Source organism: Oncorhynchus masou, chromosome 12, assembly GCF_036934945.1.
Source record: "Oncorhynchus masou masou isolate Uvic2021 chromosome 12, UVic_Omas_1.1, whole genome shotgun sequence".
Taxonomy (NCBI): domain Eukaryota; kingdom Metazoa; phylum Chordata; class Actinopteri; order Salmoniformes; family Salmonidae; genus Oncorhynchus; species Oncorhynchus masou.
Window position 1 is genome coordinate 69,693,353 of NC_088223.1, and position 26,900 is coordinate 69,720,252.

Below are 26,900 nucleotides of genomic sequence, written 5' to 3' on the forward strand. Positions count from 1 at the left end.
GCCCCTCTTTTTTTATGAAAATAGGACAGGATCTAGGTGTGGCCAAAACTGTTTGCGCGAGTAGCCTAAGTTATTGTTAATATGAAAGTGGATATTTTTAATGGGAGGACATTTTTCCATTCTGAAATCATTGTTGTTCATGCTTATAATAGTCCTTATTTTATTTTTCACGATGGTGTTGAATATCAGCCTAATATCAATCTTCGAACTGGTCAGTCCGGCTCCTCGAGTATAACCATGGTACCTACATAGAGACAAACGCCTGGTGATCATTTTAAGTTATCGTGACTTGTATTTTACACTATACCACACTGGGAGAAAAGGTGAGCAAAGACGAGCACGTGATAAGTGTTATGGCTGAAGAAGTGCAACAGAACTACTAGCCTACTGGGGGTGCAGGGAAATGTACAGTGCAACATTGTATCAATATCAAATGCTAGCAATCTTTATTTGCAGTAAGTTTTGATTAACATAACACGTGTTCAGAAAGGTGTCTGTTGTTTAAGACTGACTGAATATTCTAAAGTTGTATAATTTTGCGGAAAACATTGATTTAATGACCTGATGTTCATTTGTACAGTTTCTCCAACAGGGGGCGTAAACATGTGTCTCTTTCCATTCTGTGGAACTTGGCTTGACCATGAAATTCATAGATTTTTACTTCAAGACTAATTGTATTACCAAGCTGCCATTCAAATATAGCTGCAGTGATGTCCAAGTATCAAATATCTGGTCTCTAAATATACTAGCAATACAGTGAGAATTTACCCATTACAAGTATTCATTCTAGTATAAAATTATGTAACATTTGTTACACATAATACATATTTCACATAGAAGTTTAAGAAAATAGGGAATTTCCTCACTGAAAGTTAACCATGTACAACAACAAAAAATAGCCTACTGTAAAAAAGTTCACCTCAATGAATTCATTAATTTCCATACAGTAGGAGAAAGTGAGTGAGCTGTTTAGCATGTACCGTACAACAAAAGCATTTGAGGGGGACATTTTTATGATGCTGCATTTCAAGTAGTCTTTCCAGCATGCCTCCTCTGACCTAACATATTAATTTCCATCTTCCTCATCTGCTGTCTTCTAACAGTCGGGGCGATATGGCCAGCTTCTGTGCCACCGCCATTACCATGGCATTGCCCTTTTCCACTGCCATCCTCCGAGACGAGGAAAGTGATGTCACACTTAGGGACCAGGATTCTTACGGTCTCCTGGAGCTGCTTACTGAAGCTGGAGGGAAGAGAAACAGGGGGATAACAATGTTGAGAGAGACAGGGAGATAGTCAAATCAAAGTATGGCTACCTGCACACCTGATACTGACATTGGTCCTCCTGACAGTGCAAAGGGGTGAATGAGAGATACAATCTCCATGGACAATTGGAAAATAACTATTCTATGAAATAATATTCCATCATGTGAAATTCCTGCCAGTGGAAAGGCAGGGATAAGGTTGAGGGAGGGGTGTAAATTAACTTTAGGATAGTGGTTAGACCGACATATTACTGCGATTCAGTGACTTGTGAATACGCTGAGGAAACAAAGGCAGGAAATCCACATTGTTATTATGGCAGCACAAGAGGATATTCTCCATTCAATCAAGTGACAAGAATATAAAAAGCAGGATTTATCTGTAACTTTCCACTTAAACTGAAATAACCCTGTGGACCATTTCATAACATTTCTTTCTGAGGTGAACATATTTTTACGATATATCGTATCGACATTATCACAATATAGTTTTTGCGCTAGTTGTCTGTACCTGCACCAAAATTCCAGTATTTTTCCTTCATAACTAGTTCTTCAACCTTCTTTTTAATAAGGGAGCTCATTTGTTTTCAGCACTAACAATATTTCTATGACTGATCAAAACTAATTTTCTCATGTCCCTTCGCAGCAGACATATGGTGAGCAATGTTTAGAATGTTAAATTGCCAAAAAATCCCAGTATCGAATTGCAATACATCATATCGGCACCTAAGTATTGTGATAATATCGTATCATGATGTCCCTGGCAATTCCCAACCCTTCCATTTCTAGTCAATTTTATAATATATAGTTGTAAAGACAATTGCGGTCATTTCCCTCAATCTTACCCAGTAGTAGCTTCTGTATTATGTAGCACATTGATTTAAAAAAAATAACTGCTATATTTAGGATCTGTGTAACTGGAGATGACACATAAGAGCATGGTGTGTCAGTCACTTATCCTCTACCTCCAGAGATTAATCTGGTCTCAAAGCTGTCCTGGACAAAGTCACAAAACAACAGAGTTAAGTACACAGATAAATTGACCAGGGTGAATGAGGTTTGGCCTGTATTTGGCAAATGAAAGTCAAGCGAGTCAAAAATAGAAGTTATGTATTTTCATGTACTTCAGCTATGTACTTTTGACTGCTCATTAATTTGGTGTAGAAACACATACGCATGCACGACTGGGTTGAGTAAATCTCGATCCACCATCAGGTCAAACTCAGTTTGGATGTCCCATCGTCAACAACACGCCCCATCCCTTGTCGGTCACCTTTCGGTTACTGACCCAATGCTCCTCCCTGCCAGGCTACCTGCAAATACATACATCCTCCCCGCCCACTCTCTTCACGTTATTTATCTAATCCACGTAACATGCGCTTGTCCCCGTCCCTGGGGAAGCAGAGAATCTTACATAGAAATGAATGCAACATATTGCATGCACACACAAAAACACAAACAAAACCCCTTTGCTATCATCTCCAGCAGAGGGAGCCATTGCATTGTGGAAGTGCTAGAAATGGCACTAAACTACATGATATGTTTCAAGATAGGACTCCATGGTTATCCTTGACATCCCTAACATTGTGGCAAGCAATTTGTAATAATATGACTTATATATGATAACTACAGTCACCCTCTCCTTCACTTGCTAGGCTAAATGGGGCATCTTATGCCTTTATTTGTGTTCTTTCATCTAATGCTATATTTGCAGTAGTGTGGCTGCAGTACAGATAGGTACTACCTACCAATGATCATGTCAATCTCACAACTCTGGTCCCTGTATCCACAACTCATCATGGTACCCACAGTGTCATTCACCATTGCAACTGGACCAATGTCATAGTTCAAGGGGGGGAGAAAGACAGAAAGAAATATACTGGTATAACAACTTATTTTATAGGCTCTACTAATGTAGTAATAACATTCCAAATGCATATCCCATCAAAATAATTGTTCATTAGAAATTGGCGGTAGTTGGATGATAAAAGAGGCCTACACACTCACCTCTCTGCTGTGGATGGCTTCTCTCAGTAGCCTGACCACGTCCACTCCTGAACAGTTAAAGAAAGCCTTTGGTCCAACGGATCAGGATACTCTGGAAGTCGAGGTCAGACAATGAGTGAGATTTGACCATCACTTACTATTAGCCCTTGACTTTTTCTGACAAAGTTGTCAAATAGACTGTCCAAACAAGTGTAAAGACAATTAAATGTTCAAATGTCATGACTCTGAACTAGTCCAATGTCGAGAAGTAACCTGGGCTTGGTATTTTCTACTAATACGAGTCCTGGCTGCATGAAGGGATCCTTTGTGGATTCATGTGTGTGTGCCTGCGCATGTGTTTGTGTGTGTTGGCTGACTGTGACGAACCTTGTCGATGTCTTTCTGCTCGAAGGAGAAGGTACAGCCCAGAGGTAGCGTCTGATCCTTCGACTCCAGGAACTCAGCCAGGCAGGCCGCAATGTAAAACCACTGGACAGGGAAAGACATCACAATGAGTCAACATTTTACAACGGTGTGCGAAAATCCAAGAGACGGGTCTGAAAGGGGATTCATACCTATGCAGGCTGGGGAATCGTATGTGTTTTCTCTAAAAACTGAGCATGGCATTCAGCCATCAAAACCTGGCAAAGTCACAGCCCTCATGAGTCACCAAGATGTATTACCTTGAGTATGTCTATGTTCAATTATAAGACTTGTGTTTCCCTGATCAGCCACATGAGTAGTTTAAAAAGGACTTTGTGGCTGACAGGCAGTTTTCCAGTCAATGTCCCATATTTGTAGTTTGACTTAAAATGAACCATTGAAAGTCCATGCTTACAAAGTATGACATTGTAACAACACAGGGATTTACAGGCACCGTTTCTAGCTGGGATTAAAAAATAACCACCTCATGGGAGGGGTGGGATGAGCTGTAAAAACATGTACATCCCAAACATACAATGAAAGACTACTCTTGTGAACTCAGTACCACACACACCTGCTCTCGCGGCCCCAGCATAATACCCTGGGGTATGGCGCAGATCTTCCTGTCCACGTGAAGGGTGATGGAGGTGCCGCAGCACCCCTGATAAATTGACATACATTTGCCAAAGATATAGAATGACTGCTGTCTGTTCAGAAAGAAATGAAATCATTCAGAAGACTACACCAGGTGTAGGCCTATAATTTAGCCACAGAGGATCACCGGACGCCTTTCTAGGGAGTTTTTCCTAGCCAACGTGCTTCTACACCTGCATTGCTTGCTGTTTGGGGTTTTAGGCTGGGTTTCTGTACAGCACTTTGAGATATAAGCTGATGTACGAAGAGCTACATAAATAAATTTGATTTGATCAATAGCTTATAAAAAATAGCTAACTGTGGATTGTGTGTAGCCCAATCACAAGGCATAGCCTATAGTTTGGAACACTCAGCAAATCTGTCAGTGAACAAACAGCATGCAGCCAAAACAGACCTTTCGCAATATTTCAAATACAATCGCGGGAAACCACAGACAGGAAAGCAAATGGCTCCTGCTGAAAAGAGACAACTAATCTGCCTATAGGCTACCAAATACAGTATGTTATTAACTTCCAAATAGGCCTACTGAGCAAACAGCATTGCTTTACAAACTAAAACAAGAGAGAAAGGCTTTTGACACAAGGGCCATCGCCAGTGAGTGAGCTGCGCTTCATTGGGTGATGCACAGCTCAACCTTGTTGAGGATGGCTCATTGTCAGGCTCAAAAAGTCTAAAATTTGCCAGGATGGCCACCAATTTTTAAACTCTTGTAATGGTCAGCCTGTTGCATGCTTTGGTGTGCGGGTTCCCAGACAAGGACCAGTTGCGCTCTGAGGTGGCTGATGTTGGTGGGATTTGGAGGATGATGGAAGCAACAGGGGAAAGAGCCTCAGATCCACAAAGTCCCTACCACCAGATGGCTGATGAGATATGTTGGCATAACTGCCATATTGCATCTCCATCCCACAGCCCTTGCTTGGAAGTGTACATCGCCAGACTGTTAAGAAGCTTAGCATCCAGGCCAAGGTGGCGAGACACGGTAGTGATGACACTATAGGCCTTGTTGATCTCTGCACCAGACAGGATGCTCTTGCCAGCATACTTGGGGTCTAACATGGGCTTTGGGCAGAAGTCTTCACGCTTTTTGATGCATTTCAGAACTGCAGTTTCCTCTGCTTGGAGGAACAGTGAAGTTGGCAGGGCAGTACGGATTTCTTCTCTGTCATCGGCAAGCAGTCTGAACATCAGACAGGATGGCATCGTCTCCCTCAATCTGTGCAATGGCTACTGCTATAGGTTTCAGGAGTTTCAGGCTGCTTACCACTCTCCCAAAATACATCATCCAGGAGGATCCTCTTGATGGAGCTGTCCATATTGGCAGTCTGTGATATGGTCATTTCTTTTAGAGACTCCTTCCCCTCCAGGAGACTGTCAAACATGACAACACCACCACAACGGGTGTTGCTGGGCAGCTTCAATGTGGTGCTCTTATTCTTTTCACTTTGCTTGGTGAGGTAGATTGCTGCTATAACTTGATAACCCTTCACATACCTAACCATTTCCTTGGCTCTCTTGTAGTGTATCCATTGTTTTCTGTTCCGTGATGTCCTTGAGGAGCAGATTCAATGCATGAGCAGCACAGCCAATGGGTGTGATGTGAGCAAGCAGCATTAATGTTCGCAGCATTGTCTGTCACCAGTGCAAATACCTTCTGTGGTCCAAGGTCATTGATGACTGCCTTCAGCTCATCTGCAATGTAGAGACCGGTGTGTCTGTTGTCCCTTGTGTCTGTGCTCTTGTAGAATATTGGTTGCGGGGTGGAGATGATGTAGTTAATTATTCCTTGCCCGCGAACATTCGACCACCTATCAGAGATGATTGTAATACAGTCTGCTTTCTCTATGATTTACTTGACCTTCACTTGAACTCTGCATCCTGCAAATTAGTACCGTCATTTCTGGACTATTAAGTGCACCTGAATATAAACCGCACCCACTGAATTAAAAAATATATATGTATTTTGTACATAAATAAGCCGCGCAGGTGCCTACCGGTACATTGAAACAAATGAACTTTACACAGCCTTTAAACTAAACACGGCTTGTAACAAAAATTAAAAAAATAGCAGTAAACAGTAGCCTACCAAGAAAGTCATTGGTCACTATCTTCCTCCTCCTGTGCACTGAAACCACTGAAGTCATCTCCTTCGGTGTCGGAGTTGAATAGCCTCAGAATTGCTTCATCCGATGTTGGATCGCTGCCCTCTTCAACACGCAGCAGTCCAGCCATTCGAAACCCGTTGATGATAGTGGATTTTTTGACAATGCTCCACGCTGTCAGCAGCTCTATTTCCTTTTCCAACAGGCAGATCGATCGCCTTCAACTTGAAAGCTGCATCATATGCATTTCTCTGTGTCTTTGCCATGATGAGGGTGACAAAATGACTACCGTAATCAGAATGATGGGAAGTTTGAGCGCGCTCGATTTACGTCACATTATGTGACGATGCTCAGATTTTTGGCGACATGAATCTTGTGAAAGCGGGAAAAATCCATAAATTAGCCGCGTCAAAGCGTGGGAAAAAAGTAGCGGCTTATAGTCCTGAAATTACGGTAGATAAAGCATGTCTGGTTGGAGGAGTGTGTGCTGGGCAAAGAACATTCAGCAATCTCTTCCAATACACATTGCCTGTGAACATCAGTGGTGAACCAGCTGCATACACAGCTCGAGCAAGACATTTATCAGTATTTCTCTGACTACGTTCCTCCACTGTAAAAAAGAAAACTCTGATTCCAGAAGGACCATGAGCTGTTGCTATTGATAAGGTGTCTGATTCTAATAGATGTAGAGGGACTTTTGTTAGAGGTAGCTTGTTGTGAGCGCTGAGGGAACTTTATGCACTTGGCCAGATGATTGTGCATCTTTGTTGCATTCTTCACATATGATTTGGCACAGTATTTGCAAATGTACACAGCTTTTCCTTCTACATTAGCTGCAGTGAAACCACATCAGATAGTGCCTGTGGCATTTTCCTGTAAAGATTAGAAAAAAAAGAGTAAAAAAACAAAAACAAATACAATTCCATGTACAGATAAATAGTTAAGCACTTAGATTAAACAACTTCTTTTTAAGATAAATGTTTTAAAATGAAACATGTATGGAAACAGGTAAATTAACACTTCACAGTTAGCAAGCTCAAGCAAGCTAAGAACCCACATGGTAGCAAAAACTAACCGGCAGAAATTGTTAACAAGTTAGAAATGATTTAAAACACATTTTTGCTGCAGGCTACTATTTACTAGTTAACAAAAAATATATTCACCCCACCTAGTACTGTAATCAAAACTTCCCAGAAAGGGCTCAATAGCATCCCATTAGTTTGCAATATCTTGAGAATCAGATGTACATTTGATGGAAGAATGCACTGTGCATGCAGAGGGTTTCAATTCCATTGAATTGGAGATATTTTGGTTAAACTATGGCTCAAGACCTAGAATTGGCTTTGTGTATCCCACAAAAAAGGTTCACTGTTATAAGCTAACTTTATTGATGAATTTAAGCAAAACTCCCAACATTCCCGGGCTTAACTTCCTATGGGAAAAGTTTCCCCACCCTTTGCAACCCTAGTCTCCACACACCTAGGCTATTGATGTATTCAAGACAGGGCCATTTTTATTGATCTCAGATTCTCAGTGTCAAAGTAGGCTGTCATTTCGATCATTTGTCAAAAATTATTTCTAAACACATGTCATGAAATTATAGAAGGCCTCTACTGCTCTATGCCAGTATGCAAAAGCAATGATAATGCATGCAATATTTTGTTATAAAGATAGATTATTTTTCCTTCATGCGTTCTGCATTCCTGTACCTCAGATCCTCCCCAGGTCACCACTCTCAGGCTCGCTTTTTGCTTAGGTACCTCCCAATTTACAAATTAAGCACTGAGTAAATTGGTTAATAGACCAATGATAAGGACAGTTCCAAACCTCTCTGCCAATAACAGCTAGTTTTCAGTTTTCCCCTTTCCACTCAGACCACTCCCAGAAAGTCCTAGCAAAATTCTTGTTTGAGAAATAGTTTTGCTAAATAGCTATTTTTGCCCATTTTAATGGAATTCTATTACAGTAAGGTACTTAATTGTTACGCAGACAATATTTGATATTGATATAAAACCGGTTGCATTGGGCCTTAAGGAATACAGTACAGGACTGTATTGTCCCGCCTTATGATCAGGTCCTTCCTGAGGGGAGACGACACCTCCCGCAGCTTCTCCACAGAGCGATGGAAAGGCTACAGACACTCTACCAATGAGAAGGTTTGTTATTTCTATTTCAGGACAAGGTTACCATTGTCCATGTCATCTGGTATTTTTATTTTTTTATTTTTTTTATTTCACCTTTATTTAACCAGGTAGGCTAGTTGAGAACAAGTTCTCATTTACAACTGCGACCTGGCCAAGATAAAGCATAGCAGTGTGAACAGACAACACAGAGTTACACAAGGAGTAAACAATTAACAAGTCAATAACACAGTAGTGCAAAAGAGCAGAAAAGTAAATAAATAAAAACTGTGGGGAAAAAAAATGGGTGGAGTCTATATACAATGTGTGCAAAATGTTTGCATGAGGAGGTAGGCGAATAATTAGCAGAGTACTTGCAGATTAACTAGATGCATACAAGCCGACTAGAGCATACAAGTGAACTGAGATGGTGGGCTTTACCTAGCATGGCCTTGTAGATGACCTGGAGGTGGGTCTTTAGTGACAAAACGGATGGCACTGTGATAAACTGCATGCCAGTTTGCTGAGAAGAGTGTTGGAAGCAATTTTGTAGATGACATCGCCGAAGTCGAGGATCGGTAGGATAGTCAGTTTTACTAGGGTAAGCTTGGCAGCGTGAGTGAAGGAGGCTTTGTTACGGAATAGAAAGCCGACTCTTGATTTGATTTTTGATTGGAGATGTTTGATATGGGTCTGGAAGGAGAGTTTGCAGTCTAGCCAGACACCTAGGTACTTATAGGTGTCCACATATTCAAGATCGGAACCATCCAGTGTGGTGATGCTAGTCGGGCATGCGGGTGCAGGCAGCGATCGGTTGAAAAGCATGCATTTGGTTTTACTAGCGTTTAAGAGCAGTTGGAGGCCACGGAAGGAGTGTTGTATTTCATTGAAGCTTGTTTGGAGGTTAGATTGCACAGTGTCCAATGACGGGCCGAAAGTATATAGAATGGTGTCGTCTGCGTAGAGGTGGATCAGGGAATCGCCCGCAGCAAGAGCAACATCATTGATATATACAGAGAAAAGAGTCGGCCCGAGAATTGAACCCTGTGGCACCCCCATAGAGACTGCCAGAGGACCGGACAGCATGCCCTCCGATTTGAAACACTGAACTCTGTCTGCAAAGTAATTGGTGAACCAGGCAAGGCAGTCATCCGAAAAACCGAGGCTACTGAGTCTGCCGATAAGAATATGGTGATTGACAGAGTCGAAAGCCTTGGCAAGGTCGATGAAGACGGCTGCACAGTACTGTCTTTTATCGATGGCGGTTATGATGTCGTTTAGTACCTTGAGTGTAGCTGAGGTATAACACCTGTATACCATCTATAACACTATTACAGATAATGGCATAGTCAAAGATGACCAGTGGGATTATGACATGTTATTCAGAGTAACACAACAGTCCGAATAGACAAAAATAAGCATTTCTCCACAAGGTGACGATGCTCATGCATTTTTTTTATTTATTATTTATTTATTTCCCCTTTATTTTACTAGGCAAGTCAGTTAAGAACAAATTCTTATTTTCAATGACGGCCTAGGAACAGTGGGTTAACTGCCTGTTCAGGGGCAGAACAACAGATTTGTACCTTGTCAGCTCGGGGATTCGAACTTGCAACCTTTTGGTTACTAGTCCAATGCTCTAACCACTAGGCTACCCTGCCACTACCCTGCGTATGTAATTCTCCATCAGAAATATTCCATCTCCAGTGAAAGTCATGTATCATTTTAAGTTAACTTGACTGGGTGAATCCCTAGATCCTACTTTTCTGTTCTCTTCAAATATGATACTGTAATCTTAAATCAATGTTGTAAAGCAGATCTGCTCATGACAACACTGATATCTTTTCAGGAGGCACCCAGCCCTATACCCAACACTATATTTACATCTTAATTCATCCAGGTCATATATCATTCATCCAGGTTCAATTAGGTCTCCCTTGCTAAATATATTTTATCTCAATGAAACCTGGATAAATAAAGGTTAGATTGCTATAATTTTTTTTATGTCCTTGACTTGAAACATGGACTAATTGACGACTTTATAAGGGAGTGTAAACTGACCTACACGTCAGAAAACAGGCAAAAAAGTTCCACAGGAAAGGAACTGGTATTGTTTGGGTTGAACACAGTCAGCCATAAAAAAATATTATAGACCTCTGAAGATGAAAAAATAAAATCTTTGTTTGGGGCCTGCATGGCAGAGTAGTGGCATGCCCTCAACGTTCCGCCCTGTTGAAATACCTTCGACAAGTTTCAACATTCATCCCTGCTGTTTTTTTTTACTGTCACTGGTTCCTTCTAGGGTTGGGATAGTATAGTATCGTGGAAAGGAAACAAAACGCAAAGCAGATTTAACTTCTTTAGGAAAACAGCCCGAATGTTGGAAACAAACATCATTATGTTGTCACCTGGCATCACATTTATTTATTTTCCAATAAATAACCTGAGGGCGGCAGGTAGCCTAGTGGTTAGAGAGTTGGACTAGGAACCGAAAGGTTGTAAGATTGAATCCCCGAGCCGACAAGGTAAAAATCTGTTGTTCTGACCCTGAACAAGGCAGTTTTCAATTAACCCACTGGCACAGCCTCTGCCTCTGAGCTCATGGCTTCTCATGGTTTTTGCCAGGAACGTGGATGGATTCTCTGTTTCTTCTTCTGCGACACTCTCCGCTTTCACACTAACTCCAGTACTTTTCCTAAGGTCTCTCTCATAGTTAAAATTTGCAGGTGTTAAAATATTAGTGTGGAGGTAAGTGTTGTGAGTGTTATTCTACTGGAGTTAACACCAGTGGGATAAATCAAGTGTGAATCAACACTGTGTGGTGTTGTTACTCAACTGAGTAACAACATATTGTGACTTGCAGATTTTAAATGGCCCATTGGCCAGGATCATCAAACCACAATATTGGGGAAAACTAGGCCTTACAAATATATACTATATCTACATAAATAGTTAACTTTCAATTTAAAAAAAAACTCAAGACTGTTATTTAGTGCTGACTGCAAAACCATGTCTGTTACTAACAAAACACAGTCATGGGTGGGTATCACTAACATTCACTTGAAATGCATGCTGGGAAATATGCAAATAATGCTCTGCACCCTACAATGCTAAAACAACACTGCAAGAATGACTGTAAAACTACTAAGTGTTATTTTAAGTCAGAATTTGCAACACCACGGTGTTACAGACCCAACACTCTTAAGGTGTTAGTTTGTTAACACTTTGAAAAGTGTTAGTTTTACACTCTTTCGGTGGGTCACATACACACACTAAGAAAGTGTTTTACCACCGAGTTAACACTCACCTTTCCAGACGTATCAACCTCCTCATGGATGGTGTAAACATCTTTCATGCTGCTGATCCTCCACTCCTAACTTCAAATAGAGGACACGTAGGTTAGTCCCTCCCAGATCTGGTGCCAGGAAGTCACCAGTCTCTGTTGAAGCCAACCAGAGTAGTTTCCACTTTCCTTGAGTATACACAATTCAGTCCACATAAGACGTTTTCACTGGACCACATCGAGACCATGTCTCTTTTAACATACCTGTTCCATTAGGTGTGGTCCTCACAAAGGTGGGAAGCATCTTAAGAGGAGCCTTTTGGTGTCTTTGCCCAGTAATTTATTCAGGTCTTTCTGCAGGTGAGATGACACCTCTCCTAGGTCCTCGTCCTACTCAGAGACGGAAAGGCTGGGAGACACTTTCCCCTGCAGAGGAAGGATGAAACGCAGCGATAAGGTCACACACAGTGGGTGTACCACGTGGAAGGTATCTGCGGATATGCATATGCTGACCGGGTCTGAGGAATCCTGGCTAAGTTTGGCCCTCTTGCTGCTCATCTGGGAGGATATAGAATCACTGGAATGGTACACATACGGCAAAGAGCTTAGATGCTAATAGCAGTGTTAACTGTACTTCTATAGCACATTCCATGGATTGAATCACTTAACTTGATATGCTTGTAGTGTTGGCAGAAGAAATACACGTTTTCAGTATACTTTGGAAGGAAATACTTCATGCAACATCAGGTGTAAATAGCCCTACCATACACTTGACATACCATAAAACAAAAACAAAATTAACTGGACAGAATGTACCTAAATTCACTACAAAATAAATTGAAGAAATGTTTACCTGCAATTGACAATCAGTCCTCTTGCAATCATTGTTTACACTGGTAGCACTGTTTTTATATTACAATCATACAGCTACAATGGCACTGATAAAGGCTGCTGTAACCTGATAGTTCTCCCCCTTCCAAAATACAACCCAATAATGTACAATGAGGACGGTTTGGTTCGCTGTGACTGTTTGGTATGCAGGCATTCTTTTGGTTGGTCTGTAAAAGTGAATTGACTCTTACATTGCTTTCTGTATGTATTACTAACAAGAAACAGTTTAGAACTACACGTATACCTCATGATATCAACATAGTAACAATCCAACAAACATGTCTCCAACGAAAGTAGATAAAAGAAATCAGTATAATTTAATACCATATTAATAACACACATTTGTCATTCAATTCAGTGTAACAAACACTACAAATGAAAGATCTACAGGGGTATAAAAAAGTGGTTGACAGTAATTTACATTTTTTTGTAAACTATTGCTTTAATCTCTTTTTGGCTGGGCCTGGAGGAGGAAGAGGTAGAGGAAGAGCATTGGCATTAGAAGTCGATAAGGCAGTCTGTGGCTTCTGAGACAGGGGTGAAGGATTGGATGGGTGAGGTGCTCACTCTGAAACCTGGGGCGATGAAGTCTCCTCTTCCCCCAGATTCTGCTGTGTCCAGATCATCAATCAGGCCACTGGAATAAAAGTAACACAGTTATACAGAGCAGGGTCATGTTCATTGAGGTAGACCGTAGGAAAACATTATGCAACAGAAAATTTGCATTTCTTATTGGACAAGTGCAGGTGTTACATGCACACTGTTATACAGAGAAGTAATGGGCTTGAGAGGTAGATTGATGACATATAGTTACTGGAGTGCTGTGGAATCCCAAATCAAGTGTAGACCAGCACCAAACGCTGCAGTCTGCTTACTAACATCTCATATTGACCCAAAAATGTTTCTTTTTATGAACTATTAAACCAGCAGAAAATGGCAAATTAATAACTACTTAAATAGGGGTATACAAACAGCCTTAGTCCACTATGGACAACTATGAAGTTTTATAAGCATGTAATAGACTTGCTATGATGCTTCAGAGAACTAACTATCAGGGTATATCCTTGACAGACAAATAGGGTCCGCTTATCAGACTCCCCTCCCTATCCTATGTCACCGGGGGTGAGTACTACAGTAACAGTCAAATGGAGTTTCCCAAAAACAATCCATCACTATTTCCGGTTGTTTTGCTTACCTTTGTTGGTTATTGACGGTAGTATCACATGGTTTGGCCTCAGCAGTCCCTAGAAAGAGACCAAAGAGTGAAAACATTGGCTCTCTTTCTCTCCCATTCAAACATGGTGGAAAGAGGCTTTAGGAAAGTGTAAAACAAGCCAATGACAGAAAGTGAGAGTACAGTACTTGAATATATATGCTCTGTCTGGTCCAGAGCACTCAGCAAGTCTCCACTCTGGAAGATCGTCACACAGACAGAAGACCAGAAGAGCTACAGTCATTTAGCAGTCAGTCTTATCCAGAGTAACTTGAAGTCAGTGCATTCAACCCAGTTTAGTAAGAAAAACAACCACATATCACAGTCACTGCAAGTAGACCCTTCTTTGAGGAAAAAAAACAAGTACTAGTGTGTAGTACTGCCAACCAGGAGTACCTGTCCGTCTCTGGGTGCAGCCTTGGAGAACTCTTTGTTCTTGATGCAGTCCTCTACATGCTTCTCATGGTACTTGAGAGGAAATAGTTGCTGACACAGGAAGCACTTCTCTCCCTGTACCACCCTGCCGTGGAGACAACACACGTAGAAAAGGTATGAACATCAGTTGCTTGTCTTCCATTAATTCATATTTGTTAACATGTATAGGCATTATAGGAAGGGAGAGTAAGGGAAATTTACTTTCAACACCTTAGGATGAGAGACACAACAAAATCCCTAAGTAACCCGAGTAAGACATGATGCTAGACCAAGGTAAATGCTGTCATACCTACTTACTTGCCAGAACCAGAAGAGCTGGGCTGCTCCTCTCCAATGTTCTCACCCCTTCTGGTCCTCTTCCTACGAGCCTTGACTGAAACTACATATCAACATGACTGTTTTACTGTATGTATATCAGTCCTGAAGTACTATAAAATATTATTTGTGGGTACTGTAAAATTTGGCGACATTGACAAGTTAATCATTTTCATCATGCTGGTCTGCTGTGCCTACTCAGAATCAGATGTATTGTCCTACAAAAGGAAATCGTATCACCCTGCGAGTGGCTCTCCTCTGCCATTTCCTCCTCCATGATACCGGTGGGACCGTCACAGTAGGCAGCGTGCATCTCAATCTCCGTCAGGGGGAAGAGACGCATGCACATGGGACAGTCCATGTTGGGGCTCCGAGGGAAGGCAGGCTCTGGGATATCCTCCTCCATCCGAACATCCTCTCTTATAGCAGGGATCCCCACAGGGCTACTCCTCCGCCCCTCCTCTCCAACCACCAACATCCCCTCTTCACGCAGTTCCAGAGGACGGGGTGATGAAAGAAAGGTCTGGATCTGAGGCAGGGACTGGCTCTCTGGCTGGGGCTACAGGTTGCCAAATCAATCATAGACATCAACAATCATTGTCCGAAAACTTCTGATAAATCCCACAATGCCCCCCACAAAAAAAAACTCCACTTGTCTTTTCCTGCTAGCACTGACTTTGCTGATACATTTTCCCTCAAAAAAGTTCATTCCTACAACTGTTGTCTCACCTAGCTATCTTAAGATGACTGCACTAATTGTAAATCACTCTGGATAAGAACGTCTGCTAAATCAGGGGTTCCCAAACTTTGTCACTCAGGGCCCCCTTCCTGCATTGGGGAACCTCCCACGCCCCATATTTCCATGAGTCCAAGCACTGTTCATGACACAAACGGTTCATACAAAATGTCCTCTCCGCCAACAAAATGGGTTAGTTTAAAAGTTATTTTCTGCAATTCTATAAATTTTTATACATCATCTAATGTACACTGCTCAAAAAAATAAAGGGAACACTTAAACAACACAATGTAACTCCAAGTCAATCACACTCCTGTGAAATCAAACTGTCCACTTAGGAAGCAACACTGATTGACAATACATTTCACATGCTGTTGTGCAAATGGAATAGACAACAGGTGGAAATTATAGGCAATTAGCAAGACACCCCCAATAAAGGAGTGGTTCTGCAGTTCTCAGTTCCTATGCTTCCTGGCTGATGTTTTGGTCACTTTTGAATGCTGGCGGTGCTTTCACTCTAGTGGTAGCATGAGACGGAGTCTACAACCCACACAAGTGGCTCAGGTAGTGCAGCTCATCCAGGATGGCACATCAATGCGAGCTGTGGCAAGAAGGTTTGCTGTGTCTGTCAGAGTAGTGTCCAGAGCATGGAGGCGCTACCAGGAGACAGGCCAGTACATCAGGAGACGTGGAGGAGGCCGTAGGAGGGCAACAACCCAGCAGCAGGACCGCTACCTCCGCCTTTGTGTAAGGAGGAGCACTGCCAGAGCCCTGCAAAATGACCTCCAGCAGGCCACAAATGTGCATGTGTCTGCTCAAACGGTCAGAAACAGACTCCATGAGGGTGGTATGAGGGCCCGACATCCACGAGTGGGGGTTGTGCTTACAGCCCAACACTGTGCAGGCCGTTTGGCATTTGACGGAGAACACCAAGATTGGCAAATTCGCCACTGGCGCCCTGTGCTCTTCACCGATGAAAGCAGGTTCACACTGAGCACATGTGACAGACGTGCCTGGAGACGCCGTGGAGAACATTCTGCTGCCTACAACATCCTCCAGCATGACCGGTTTGGCGGTGGGTCAGTCATGGTGTGGGGTGGCATTTCTTTGAGGGGCCGCACAGCCCTCCATGTGCTCGCCAGAGGTAGCCTGACTGCCATTAGGTACCGAGATGAGATCCTCAGACCCCTTGTGAGACCATATGCTGGTGCGGTTGGCCCTGGGTTCCTCCTAATGCAAGACAATGCTAGACCTCATGTGGCTGGAGTGTGTCAGCAGTTCCTGCAAGAGGAAGGCATTAATGCTATGGACTGGCCCGCCCGTTCCCCAGACCTGAATCCAATTGAGCACATCTGGGACATCATGTCTTGCTCCATCCACCAACGCCACCTTGCACCACAGACTTTCCAGGAGTTGGCGGATGCTTTAGTCCAGGTCTGGGAGGAGATCCCTCAGGAGACCATCCGCCACTTCCGGTTCCGGGTTGGAGCGAGCGGTCGCATCTACACTTCGGTCCGCAGGTAGTATAACTTTTCATTACATTTCCATTACATTTCATTATAGTACAACGGTTTGATTTGTCTAATCTTAGCAATTTCTTATTAGCTAGCTACATAGCCGTCTTTGTATCAAAGATAATTGCGTAATTATCGTATTTCGTCGTCCTAACGTAGTCTACACTGCTATCTGCCCAGCAGCTAGCTACGTCTACAGTCTACTAGCACTGTAGAAACTATTACACTCAACTGAACGACTCGATTAGTGTAGTGTTAGCTAGCTACATAGTTGTCTTTGCTGTCTTCGTATCCAAGATAATTGTGTAGTTTAGAGTGTGTAGACTTAGAGTGATTATCTTAATTTACCGAGGTTAGCTAGCCAGCTATTTGTCGTCCTTAACGTAAGAGAGATACTGCTAGCTAGCTAGCCAACAGCTAGCCAACGTCTACCGAATTAACTTCAACAATCCGGTCAACATTCCGCTTCGCTCCACAGGTAGTATCACATTTTCATTTCACTTCATTACAGTACAACGGTCTGATTTGCTTGATCGTAGCTAGCTAGCTACATAGCCGTCTTTGTATCTAAGACAATTGTGTAGTCTAGAGCGATTTTCTAGGTTAGCTAGCCAGCTATTGTCGTTCTTTTAACGTAACGTAACATAATCAATACTGCTAGCTAGCCAGCTAGCCCCCGAATAGCAGCACTGTAGAAACTATTACACTCGACGGAACGACTTGATTAGTGTAGTGTCAACAACGCAGCCACTGCCAGCTAGCCTACTCCAGCAGTACTGTATCATTTCAATCATTTTAGTCAATAAGATTCTTGCTACGTAAGCTTAACTTTCTGAACATTCGAGACGTGTAGTCCACTTGTCATTCCAATCTCCTTTGCATTAGCGTAGCCTCTTCTGTAGCCTGTCAACTATGTGTCTATCTATCCCTGTTCTCTCCTCTCTGCACAGACCATACAAACGCTCCACACCGCGTGGCCGCGGCCACCCTAATCTGGTGGTCCCAGCGCGCACGACCCACGTGGAGTTCCAGGTCTCCGGTAGCCTCTGGAACTGCCGATCTGCGGCCAACAAGGCAGAGTTCATCTCAGCCTATGCCTCCCTCCAGTCCCTCGACTTCTTGGCACTGACGGAAACATGGATCACCACAGATAACACTGCTACTCCCACTGCTCTCTCTTCGTCCGCCCACGTGTTCTCGCACACCCCGAGAGCTTCTGGTCAGCGGGGTGGTGGCACCGGGATCCTCATCTCTCCCAAGTGGTCATTCTCTCTTTCTCCCCTTACCCATCTGTCTATCGCCTCCTTTGAATTCCATGCTGTCACAGTTACCAGCCCTTTCAAGCTTAACATCCTTATCATTTATCGCCCTCCAGGTTCCCTCGGAGAGTTCATCAATGAGCTTGATGCCTTGATAAGCTCCTTTCCTGAGGACGGCTCACCTCTCACAGTCCTGGGCGACTTTAACCTCCCCACGTCTACCTTTGACTCATTCCTCTCTGCCTCCTTCTTTCCACTCCTCTCCTCTTTTGACCTCACCCTCTCACCTTCCCCCTACTCACAAGGCAGGCAATACGCTCGACCTCATCTTTACTAGATGCTGTTCTTCCACTAACCTCATTGCAACTCCCCTCCAAGTCTCCGACCACTACCTTGTATCCTTTTCCCTCTCGCTCTCATCCAACACTTCCCACACTGCCCCTACTCGGATGGTATCGCGCCGTCCCAACCTTCGCTCTCTCTCCCCCGCTACTCTCTCCTCTTCCATCCTATCATCTCTTCCCTCTGCTCAAACCTTCTCCAACCTATCTCCTGATTCTGCCTCCTCAACCCTCCTCTCTTCCCTTTCTGCATCCTTTGACTCTCTATGTCCCCTATCCTCCAGGCCGGCTCGGTCCTCCCCTCCCGCTCCGTGGCTCGACGACTCATTGCGAGCTCACAGAACAGTGCTCCGGGCAGCCGAGCGGAAATGGAGGAAAACTCGCCTCCCTGCGGACCTGGCATCCTTTCACTCCCTCCTCTCTACATTTTCCTCCTCTGTCTGCTGCTAAAGCCACTTTCTACCACTCTAAATTCCAAGCATCTGCCTCTAACCCTAGGAAGCTCTTTGCCACCTTCTCCTCCCTCCTGAATCCTCCTCCCCTCCCCCTCCTCCCTCTCTGCAGATGACTTCGTCAACCATTTTGAAAAGAAGGTCGACGACATCCGATCCTCGTTTGCTAAGTCAAACGACACCGCTGGTTCTGCTCACACTGCCCTACCCTGTGCTCTGACCTCTTTCTCCCTCTCTCTCCAGATGAAATCTCGCTTCTTGTGACGGCCGGCCGCCCAACAACCTGCCCGCTTGACCCTATCCCCTCCTCTCTTCTCCAGACCATTTCCGGAGACCTTCTCCCTTACCTCACCTCGCTCATCAACTCATCCCTGACCGCTGGCTACGTCCCTTCCGTCTTCAAGAGAGCGAGAGTTGCACCCCTTCTGAAAAAACCTACACTCGACCCCTCCGATGTCAACAACTACAGACCAGTATCCCTTCTTTCTTTTCTCTCCAAAACTCTTGAACGTGCCGTCCTTGGCCAGCTCTCCCGCTATCTCTCTCAGAATGACCTTCTTGATCCAAATCAGTCAGGTTTCAAGACTAGTCATTCAACTGAGACTGCTCTTCTCTGTATCACGGAGGCGCTCCGCACTGCTAAAGCTAACTCTCTCTCCTCTGCTCTCATCCTTCTAGACCTATCGGCTGCCTTCGATACTGTGAACCATCAGATCCTCCTCTCCACCCTCTCCGAGTTACATTTACATTTAAGTCATTTAGCAGACGCTCTTATCCAGAGCGACTTACAAATTGGTGAATTGGGCATCTCCGGCGCGGCCCACGCTTGGATTGCGTCCTACCTGACAGGTCGCTCCTACCAGGTGGCGTGGCGAGAATCTGTCTCCTCGCCACGCGCTCTCACCACTGGTGTCCCCCAGGGCTCTGTTCTAGGCCCTCTCCTATTCTCGCTATACACCAAGTCACTTGGCTCTGTCATAACCTCACATGGTCTCTCCTATCATTGCTATGCAGACGACACACAATTAATCTTCTCCTTTCCCCCTTCTGATGACCAGGTGGCGAATCGCATCTCTGCATGTCTGGCAGACATATCAGTGTGGATGACGGATCACCACCTCAAGCTGAACCTCGGCAAGACGGAGCTGCTCTTCCTCCCGGGGAAGGACTGCCCGTTCCATGATCTCGCCATCACGGTTGACAACTCCATTGTGTCCTCCTCCCAGAGCGCTAAGAACCTTGGCGTGATCCTGGACAACACCCTGTCGTTCTCAACTAACATCATGGCGGTGGCCCGTTCCTGTAGGTTCATGCTCTACAACATCCGCAGAGTACGACCCTGCCTCACACAGGAAGCGGCGCAGGTCCTAATCCAGGCACTTGTCATCTCCCGTCTGGATTACTGCAACTCGCTGTTGGCTGGGCTCCCTGCCTGTGCCATTAAACCCCTACAACTCATCCAGAACGCCGCAGCCCGTCTGGTGTTCAACCTTCCCAAGTTCTCTCACGTCACCCCGCTCCTCCGCTCTCTCCACTGGCTTCCAGTTGAAGCTTGCATCCGCTACAAGACCATGGTGCTTGCCTACGGAGCTGTGAGGGGAACGGCACCGCAGTACCTCCAGGCTCTGATCAGGCCCTACACCCAAACAAGGGCACTGCGTTCATCCACCTCTGGCCTGCTCGCCTCCCTACCACTGAGGAAGTACAGTTCCCGCTCAGCCCAGTCAAAACTGTTCGCTGCTCTGGCCCCCAATGGTGGAACAAACTCCCTCACGACGCCAGGACAGCGGAGTCAATCACCACCTTCCGGAGACACCTGAAACCCCACCTCAAGGAATACCTAGGATAGGATAAAGTAATCCTTCTCACCCCCCCCTTAAATGATTTAGATGCACTATTGTAAAGTGGCTGTTCCACTGGATGTCAGAAGGTGAATTCACCAATTTGTAAGTCGCTCTGGATAAGAGCGTCTGCTAAATGACTTAAATGTAATGTAAATGTAATCAGGAGCATGCCCAGGCGTTGTAGGGAGGTCATACAGGCACGTGGAGGCCACACACACGACTGAGCCTCAATTTGACTTGTTTTAAGGACATTACATCAAAGTTGGATCAGCCTGTAGTGTGGTTTTCCACTTTAATTTTGAGTGTGACTCCAAATCCAGACCTCCATGGGTTGATAAATTTGATTTCCATTGATAATTTGTGTGATTTTGTCAGCACATTCAACTATGTAAAGAAAAAAGTATTTAATAAGAATATTTCATTCATTCAGATCTAGGATGTGTTATTTTAGTGTTCCCTTTATTTTTTTGAGCAGTGTATATTCATGTCATATTTTAGTGACTGAAACATCACAACAAAATGTATAGCTTCCTGACATGGGTTAGTTGATGTGGACATTTGACAAGTTATAAAGAGCCCACTAAGGTATGCAATGATAAGAGGAATACTGATGATGCACTCCCCAATTTCAAAATAGTACCTTGTGCATTTGATTCTACTATTACAACTTTCAAGAGTAAGTTGAAAGCTAGACAGTTTTCTTTTTGGAGGGGGGGGGGGGAGCCGGGGCAAGCACCACAGTTTGGAAACCACGGTGCTAAATGGCTAAAATGTAAAACCATAGCCTCACAATTCTATGCACATACCCATTATTTCTAGGTGTTGGGTAAAAGGAGAATCGTTCAGAACCGTAGTCAAAATGCTCTATGTATGAGTGTCTTTGGTAGTGCTGAATTGACTAACCTGTGCAGAGCTGGTGACCATGAGGTCTTGAGTGCTGTCGTCACTGAGTTGTGTCTCTGTCATCAGAAACAACAAGAAGTAGCGGCATGACAATTACAGCTACATATGAAGCTCAAACATGAATTATTCAAATCTAAATAGAACCATATATACCTACTGGTTTATGGAATAATTACATTATTTCTTATACCTGGAACTTGTAAGCCTCTGACATCCACTTCTTCCTCCTCCCTCTTCTCTCCACCCTCTTTATCATCCATCTGTTCTTCCTTCTTGTCTTCCTCCCTCTCCTCCAGTAAGTCAGGTGGTTGTTTTTCTGCTAGTCTTTCCTCTTTTCTTCTAAGGCCAAGTCTCCTGATAAAATGAGAAATCAACTCTCTGAATTCTTTATACATTGTTTTTTAAATTCTTGTGCACAATTAATACACTTGCATCATTGAGATTAAAGACAACCTAGGTCCATACTGTATGATTTAGCAGTTTACGCCTCCCATACCATTGAAGTAGAATTAGCTGACTGGTATCTGCATGAAATACAGAGGAGGGAGATTTCTATGGGAAGACAAAACAAAGACAAATTTAATGGGGGAAAAACATCAAGTGGATCGACCTTTCTACATAATAAAATGTGTCTATCCCAAAAAGACACACTTAAACCCGTATTATAATAACACATTGGGATTGTAAATTGTTGATAGTGCCATCAAGTGGTTAGATAGTGTAACAAGGAACTTTAAGTAAGTACTGTAGCACCATCAGAGCCTTTGATATGATTGACACTTCTAGAGAAAAATAATAATATTAATACAGCCTACGAAAATACATAAATGCATTGCTCCAAGCTGCCTATAATAGGCATTTCTAATTATTAAGCAATACTCACTTTCTCTTGTTCAGGAGAGGACACAAACAGATCCTGGCAGTCCTTCCACTCCTGCCTCCCTCTCTTCCCTCCCCCTTCCACGCCCCACCGTGACAGTTGTCTCGCCCTCTTCTCTCCCTCCTCTTCATCATCATCATCATCTTCTACCACCTCCACTAGCTCTTCCTGACGTTTTCCCCCGCTCTCCTCTTCTTCCAGGAGTCGTGGGGCCCTGCGTCTCTCGAGGCGTCCCCTCCTGGAGAAGGGTTTCTCTGGGGGCCCAGGGAGGACTGGCTCCCCCCAGCCTGCCTTCCTCAGCAGACCCCTCTGGGCCTCCTTCAGGCTCTTCTCATACACCTCCAGCTGGGACAGGATCAGCTGTAAGGAAAATCATGTAATTTATATTAGACACTTACAGTTAGAAGTCATGACATCTAACATCAGATCAATGAAATATTACAAAATAATGGATGGAACTTTTCTAACACAATAGCACACAGTATTCATACCCCACACTTTTTGTGTTCCCAGAAGTCAGTTACCCACATTGACTCATAATCCAGAAAATGTCTGTGTGAGAGAAAAACTACATCAGACCAAGGATCACCTGTGTGTAGGCGTCTGGGTTCTGCCCCCATGGACAGAAAGGCACACCCCAATAGTAGCGCACCACTCCCCCATAACCCTGGCCGTCTGTGGGGGGAGAGAGGCGGCTGGAGGAGGCCAGGGGCTGGTGGGAAGAGGTGCTTCCGCCTTTGGCCTCATCCTGGCTCCTACCTGCAGCCTGTCTGAGAAGAGAGGGAGAGGGGGCTCCATACATGCCCTTGAAGGTGAACTTCTTCCGGATGCACTTGGACTGGCTCTCCCCCTCCTCGCACGCGGCACCTTCGAAGTTGTGAGTGTGTTTCTTGGGGACGAGGTAGGGGCTGTGTCTGTGTTGGGGGGAACGGTGGTCGTGGGTGTTTGGGGAGAGACCCTGGTTGCTTGGCTGAGGGAGGTCATTCTCCTGTGGGAAGACTGGGCTGGGCGAGTTAGCTGACTGCAAGAGAGAGAGAGAGAGAGAGAGAAAGATATTTACAGTGTATTGTGGTACTGGTGATAGACAATATTGTAGTTCCCTGGTTTCACCTTTTCAGGACCATTTTCCTCTTCGTCATCATCTGACCAGCGTAGCGCCATATTACTGGTTAACTCCTGCATTGGCTGAGTCTCCAAAGCCAATGTAGGTTCCTCTGAATTAAGGTCTTCTTCTGCAGCTAAAAGGGAACAATCATGTCAATACATACATTGAATCTGAACATAAAAAGCCAAAAGGGCAGGCAGAGAGGCCATTTGAACCTGCCATAAAGGTATTTATTGTTCTTATTCATACTCAATGTATGATCGTAACATTGCTTTGTATGTGTGACAGTGTTTGAAACAATAGGGAAAAAAACATACCCAACTTTGCAGGCATGCTAATCCTGTTTACAGTTCTCTGTGAGGATTCACCCTCGCGTTCCTCTTGGTCAACAACTTTGTCTGAAACTCCAGCAGTCTTCCTTATAGGCACAAATCTCTTTTTCAGGGACAGGGTTGTTCTGGGGCATGGTGGAAGGCACACGGAGGCATCCCTGCTCTTCACAGCATCATCTCTGTCTCCATCCTCATAGTCTCCTGTTGCAGAGACACTTTCAACACAGCTCTGTGGACCCTGGTCCCTTATCTGATCAGTTCTGGGAAAGACTGGACTTCCAGAGAAGGTATCTTTCTCTTCTGGTCCTCTTTCAGTCTTAGAGAACATGGTGCTTTTAGGAGAAGTTGGACTCCCTTGTTCCTCTGCCTTTCCTCTATCAGTCTTGAAAAAGACCAGGCTTTTAGGAATGGTGGGACTGGCCTCTTTTTCTTCCTCTCCTGAATCACAATTAGAGAACATGGCGCGTTTAGGAAAGGAGGGACTACTTTGGCCTGGTTCCACACCTCTCTCTGTTTTGGAAAACACAGGGGTATTGGAGAATGTGGGGCTCTTGGGCTGATAAGATTGAGATATCTGGGACTTTGTGGGAAGCGTTAAGCTGGGATGACCCTTTAGTAGGAACCCAGAGGCCTGACAGTCTACTAGGAGGTCCTGGCTAAGCTTCTCCAGGCACAGGACAAGTTTGTTGGCTTGGGGATCCGTAGTGGAAGGGAAAACAGGGGACTTGATCCTGAGTTGGGACTGGGAGTCACTCTTTGTGGAGTTGTTGCAGTCCTGAGATTCAATTGCCTTGACTGAGCGGTCTCCAAAAAGGTTCCTCTGAGAAGACCCCTCTTCCTTAAAATGGCATAGAAGATGTTATCATAAAAACATTGTAAGAACTGATCTGGCATGCATTCTTAGCCTGTGATGAGTGTAAGATGATGCCAACATTGTTGTTAAAAACACATTTAGATCTAAATAAGTTGTTGGTTCTTCTACCCTGCTGTCACCAGAACTTAACACATACATTTGTTAAGTCTTAAGGTATGAGCGTAGTTAGTTAGATCTGGGCCCATTGAAGCCCCTGAAGAAATGCAGAACAGCAGCCAGGGTTGAACAGGCAATGACAGATAAATAATGGCGTATGTCTGTGTGTGTTCACCACTGACCTGTGAGGATGGGAGAGGCACTGAGGTGGAAGCTTGGCTGAGGGGGGAGGACTGGGAGTAGACCTTCTGGGTCTGAGACAGGTCAGGCATATCTAGTAATGGGCTTCCCTCCTTCTTCCCCCTCCTCCTCCTGTCTGAGGGAGCCGCCCCTACATGAACACCTCCACCGCGGGCTCCCTCCCTGTCAGCCACACCATGGTTAGGGTAGGAGAGTTTACACCTGGGGGGCTGTATGCTGCTCTCTCCCTCTGGAGGAGAATTTTGACATTGTTGTGTAGGGCTCCCTGACCGGAGCGAAGATTCTGAGTGGGGATGAGTATGGCTGTCTGCCTGAAGGGATACAGCAACACTCATGTATCACAGGAATAGATAGAATGCAATACAAATGGTTGGATTGATCTGAAACAATGGTGAGGACTGCTAGAGTAAATCTCCAGGTGACATTTGATTTCTGTCAGTAATACCTACACTTACGTAGAGGCTTTCAGCGATGGCCTTCCTCACGGCCTCTTCCTCCTGTCGTTGCCGGAGAGCAGCGCTGCTGGCCTCCTGTTTACTCAGTCTCATGGCCAGGTCCAGCATCTCCTCCTCTGTCATCTCTGAGAAGAGAAGGGACAGTTTCAGTACAGTAGGTTAAAGTTCCATCTTGCAGTGCTTCAATAGTTGCATTCTGTTGATGTGGTACATGAAAATTATGAGTCTAATTAGCTACAAATAAGGAGACATATGTTGGTCAAAATACCGTTTGATCGTGTTCTACTTTCCTTCTCCCGTTTGCGCTCTCCTCTTGATGATGATGATGATGTCGGTCTGAAGTCTTCATCCTGGATTAGAAGAGAGATGAGTTATTAATGACATGAAGAATATAAAGACTGCATGCTATGCTTGATAAGTGTCGGCCAAGCAGTATCTCTGTTTCAGACCATTTGTATTTGGCTCTCTAAGCTAGGCATCCAGGCTTGTATAATATCATTATTCAAGCCTGGATGCCTAGCTTAGAGATCCAAATACAAATAGCTTGAAGGCCGACAGTTATCAAGTATACCATACAGTCTTTGTATTCTAGCTAAGATTTAATGAAAGGTCAATTTACACCGAAATATAGCTATCTCGGTAGTTCTGCGTCCAATGTGGGAAGAGAGTTTGCTAGCAATTTAGTGTGGTACCAGCTAGCTAAATACAGTAACGTTAGTTCAGCTGGTTACCTCGTCTCTGTCTGAGATGACGACATTGCCCTCTTCCTGAGCTCGTCGTCGTTTCCTGGGACAATCATCGGTGCCTCTGTTCTCTCGCTTATTCCGAGGCATGTTGTTCGGTTGACTTTGGTGCTGAAATCGAGACAGATGTTTTAGTTAGCTAGCTACTGTAAGCTATCTTATGTTACGACAGTTGAGATCTGCTGCACACCCATCTTCCTGAGAATCGTGAAAAAATGAAAGTAGAACGGTTACTTATGCATAACGATTTCTGAGATTGAAGTTACAAACCCTTCAGTCCAATAGTAACACTCGCATTCAGTTTTAGGTAGCTATAATTTCTACTTTTAGCAACACATTTGACAAAATTCGTTTCAAGAAGCCATTTTCTTAAACCACGTGACTCAAAGCAGGGCGAACTTTTTGATAGAGGGGTGAAATGTGATGTCCTCTCTTTGGAATGCACATTTCAAACAGGTAACGTTAGAGTAAGCAAACATGCAAG

At 44.2% G+C, this 26,900-nt stretch overlaps 1 protein-coding gene across 19 annotated transcripts; it reads right to left on the reverse strand.

Annotated features, from left to right (window-relative positions):
* Positions 1 to 418: 418 nt before the first annotated feature.
* On the reverse strand, positions 419 to 26,900 carry LOC135550732 (BRCA1-A complex subunit RAP80-like). Of its 19 annotated transcripts, none has more exons than XM_064981789.1 (25): positions 26,687 to 26,900; positions 26,405 to 26,527; positions 25,942 to 26,023; positions 25,668 to 25,798; positions 25,200 to 25,529; positions 24,033 to 24,885; positions 23,721 to 23,848; positions 23,200 to 23,631; positions 22,614 to 22,970; positions 22,227 to 22,282; positions 21,921 to 22,084; positions 21,731 to 21,786; positions 14,922 to 15,240; positions 14,664 to 14,745; positions 14,328 to 14,451; positions 14,081 to 14,165; positions 13,914 to 13,962; positions 13,140 to 13,355; positions 12,341 to 12,404; positions 12,092 to 12,253; positions 11,852 to 11,921; positions 3,636 to 7,297; positions 3,270 to 3,360; positions 3,011 to 3,091; positions 419 to 1,243 (listed from the first exon to the last, which is right to left on the reverse strand). In XM_064981789.1, exons 2-18 carry the CDS (start codon positions 26,504 to 26,506, stop codon positions 13,217 to 13,219), a joined length of 3,489 nt encoding a protein of 1,162 aa, XP_064837861.1. In that variant the 5' UTR covers positions 26,507 to 26,527; positions 26,687 to 26,900; the 3' UTR covers positions 419 to 1,243; positions 3,011 to 3,091; positions 3,270 to 3,360; positions 3,636 to 7,297; positions 11,852 to 11,921; positions 12,092 to 12,253; positions 12,341 to 12,404; positions 13,140 to 13,216. The 19 variants fall into 19 exon arrangements, with proteins under 19 accessions (XP_064837861.1, XP_064837872.1, XP_064837866.1 ...); XM_064981800.1 differs by having other exon boundaries at positions 13,140 to 13,181; positions 13,286 to 13,355; positions 26,405 to 26,900; XM_064981794.1 differs by having other exon boundaries at positions 3,636 to 4,378; positions 6,409 to 7,297; positions 26,405 to 26,900.

Coding starts and splice junctions, on each gene's coding strand:
- LOC135550732 (XM_064981789.1), bottom strand. CDS start 26,506: ATGCCTCGGAATAAGCGAGAGAACAGAGGCACCGATGATTGTCCCAGG. Junction 21,787..21,920: donor CAGAGGCTTACAAGTTCCAG/GTATAAGAAATA, acceptor TTCTGATGACAG/AGACACAACTCAGTGACGAC. Junction 14,746..14,921: donor AGAGGAGAGCCACTCGCAGG/GTGATACGATTT, acceptor GTTGATATGTAG/TTTCAGTCAAGGCTCGTAGG.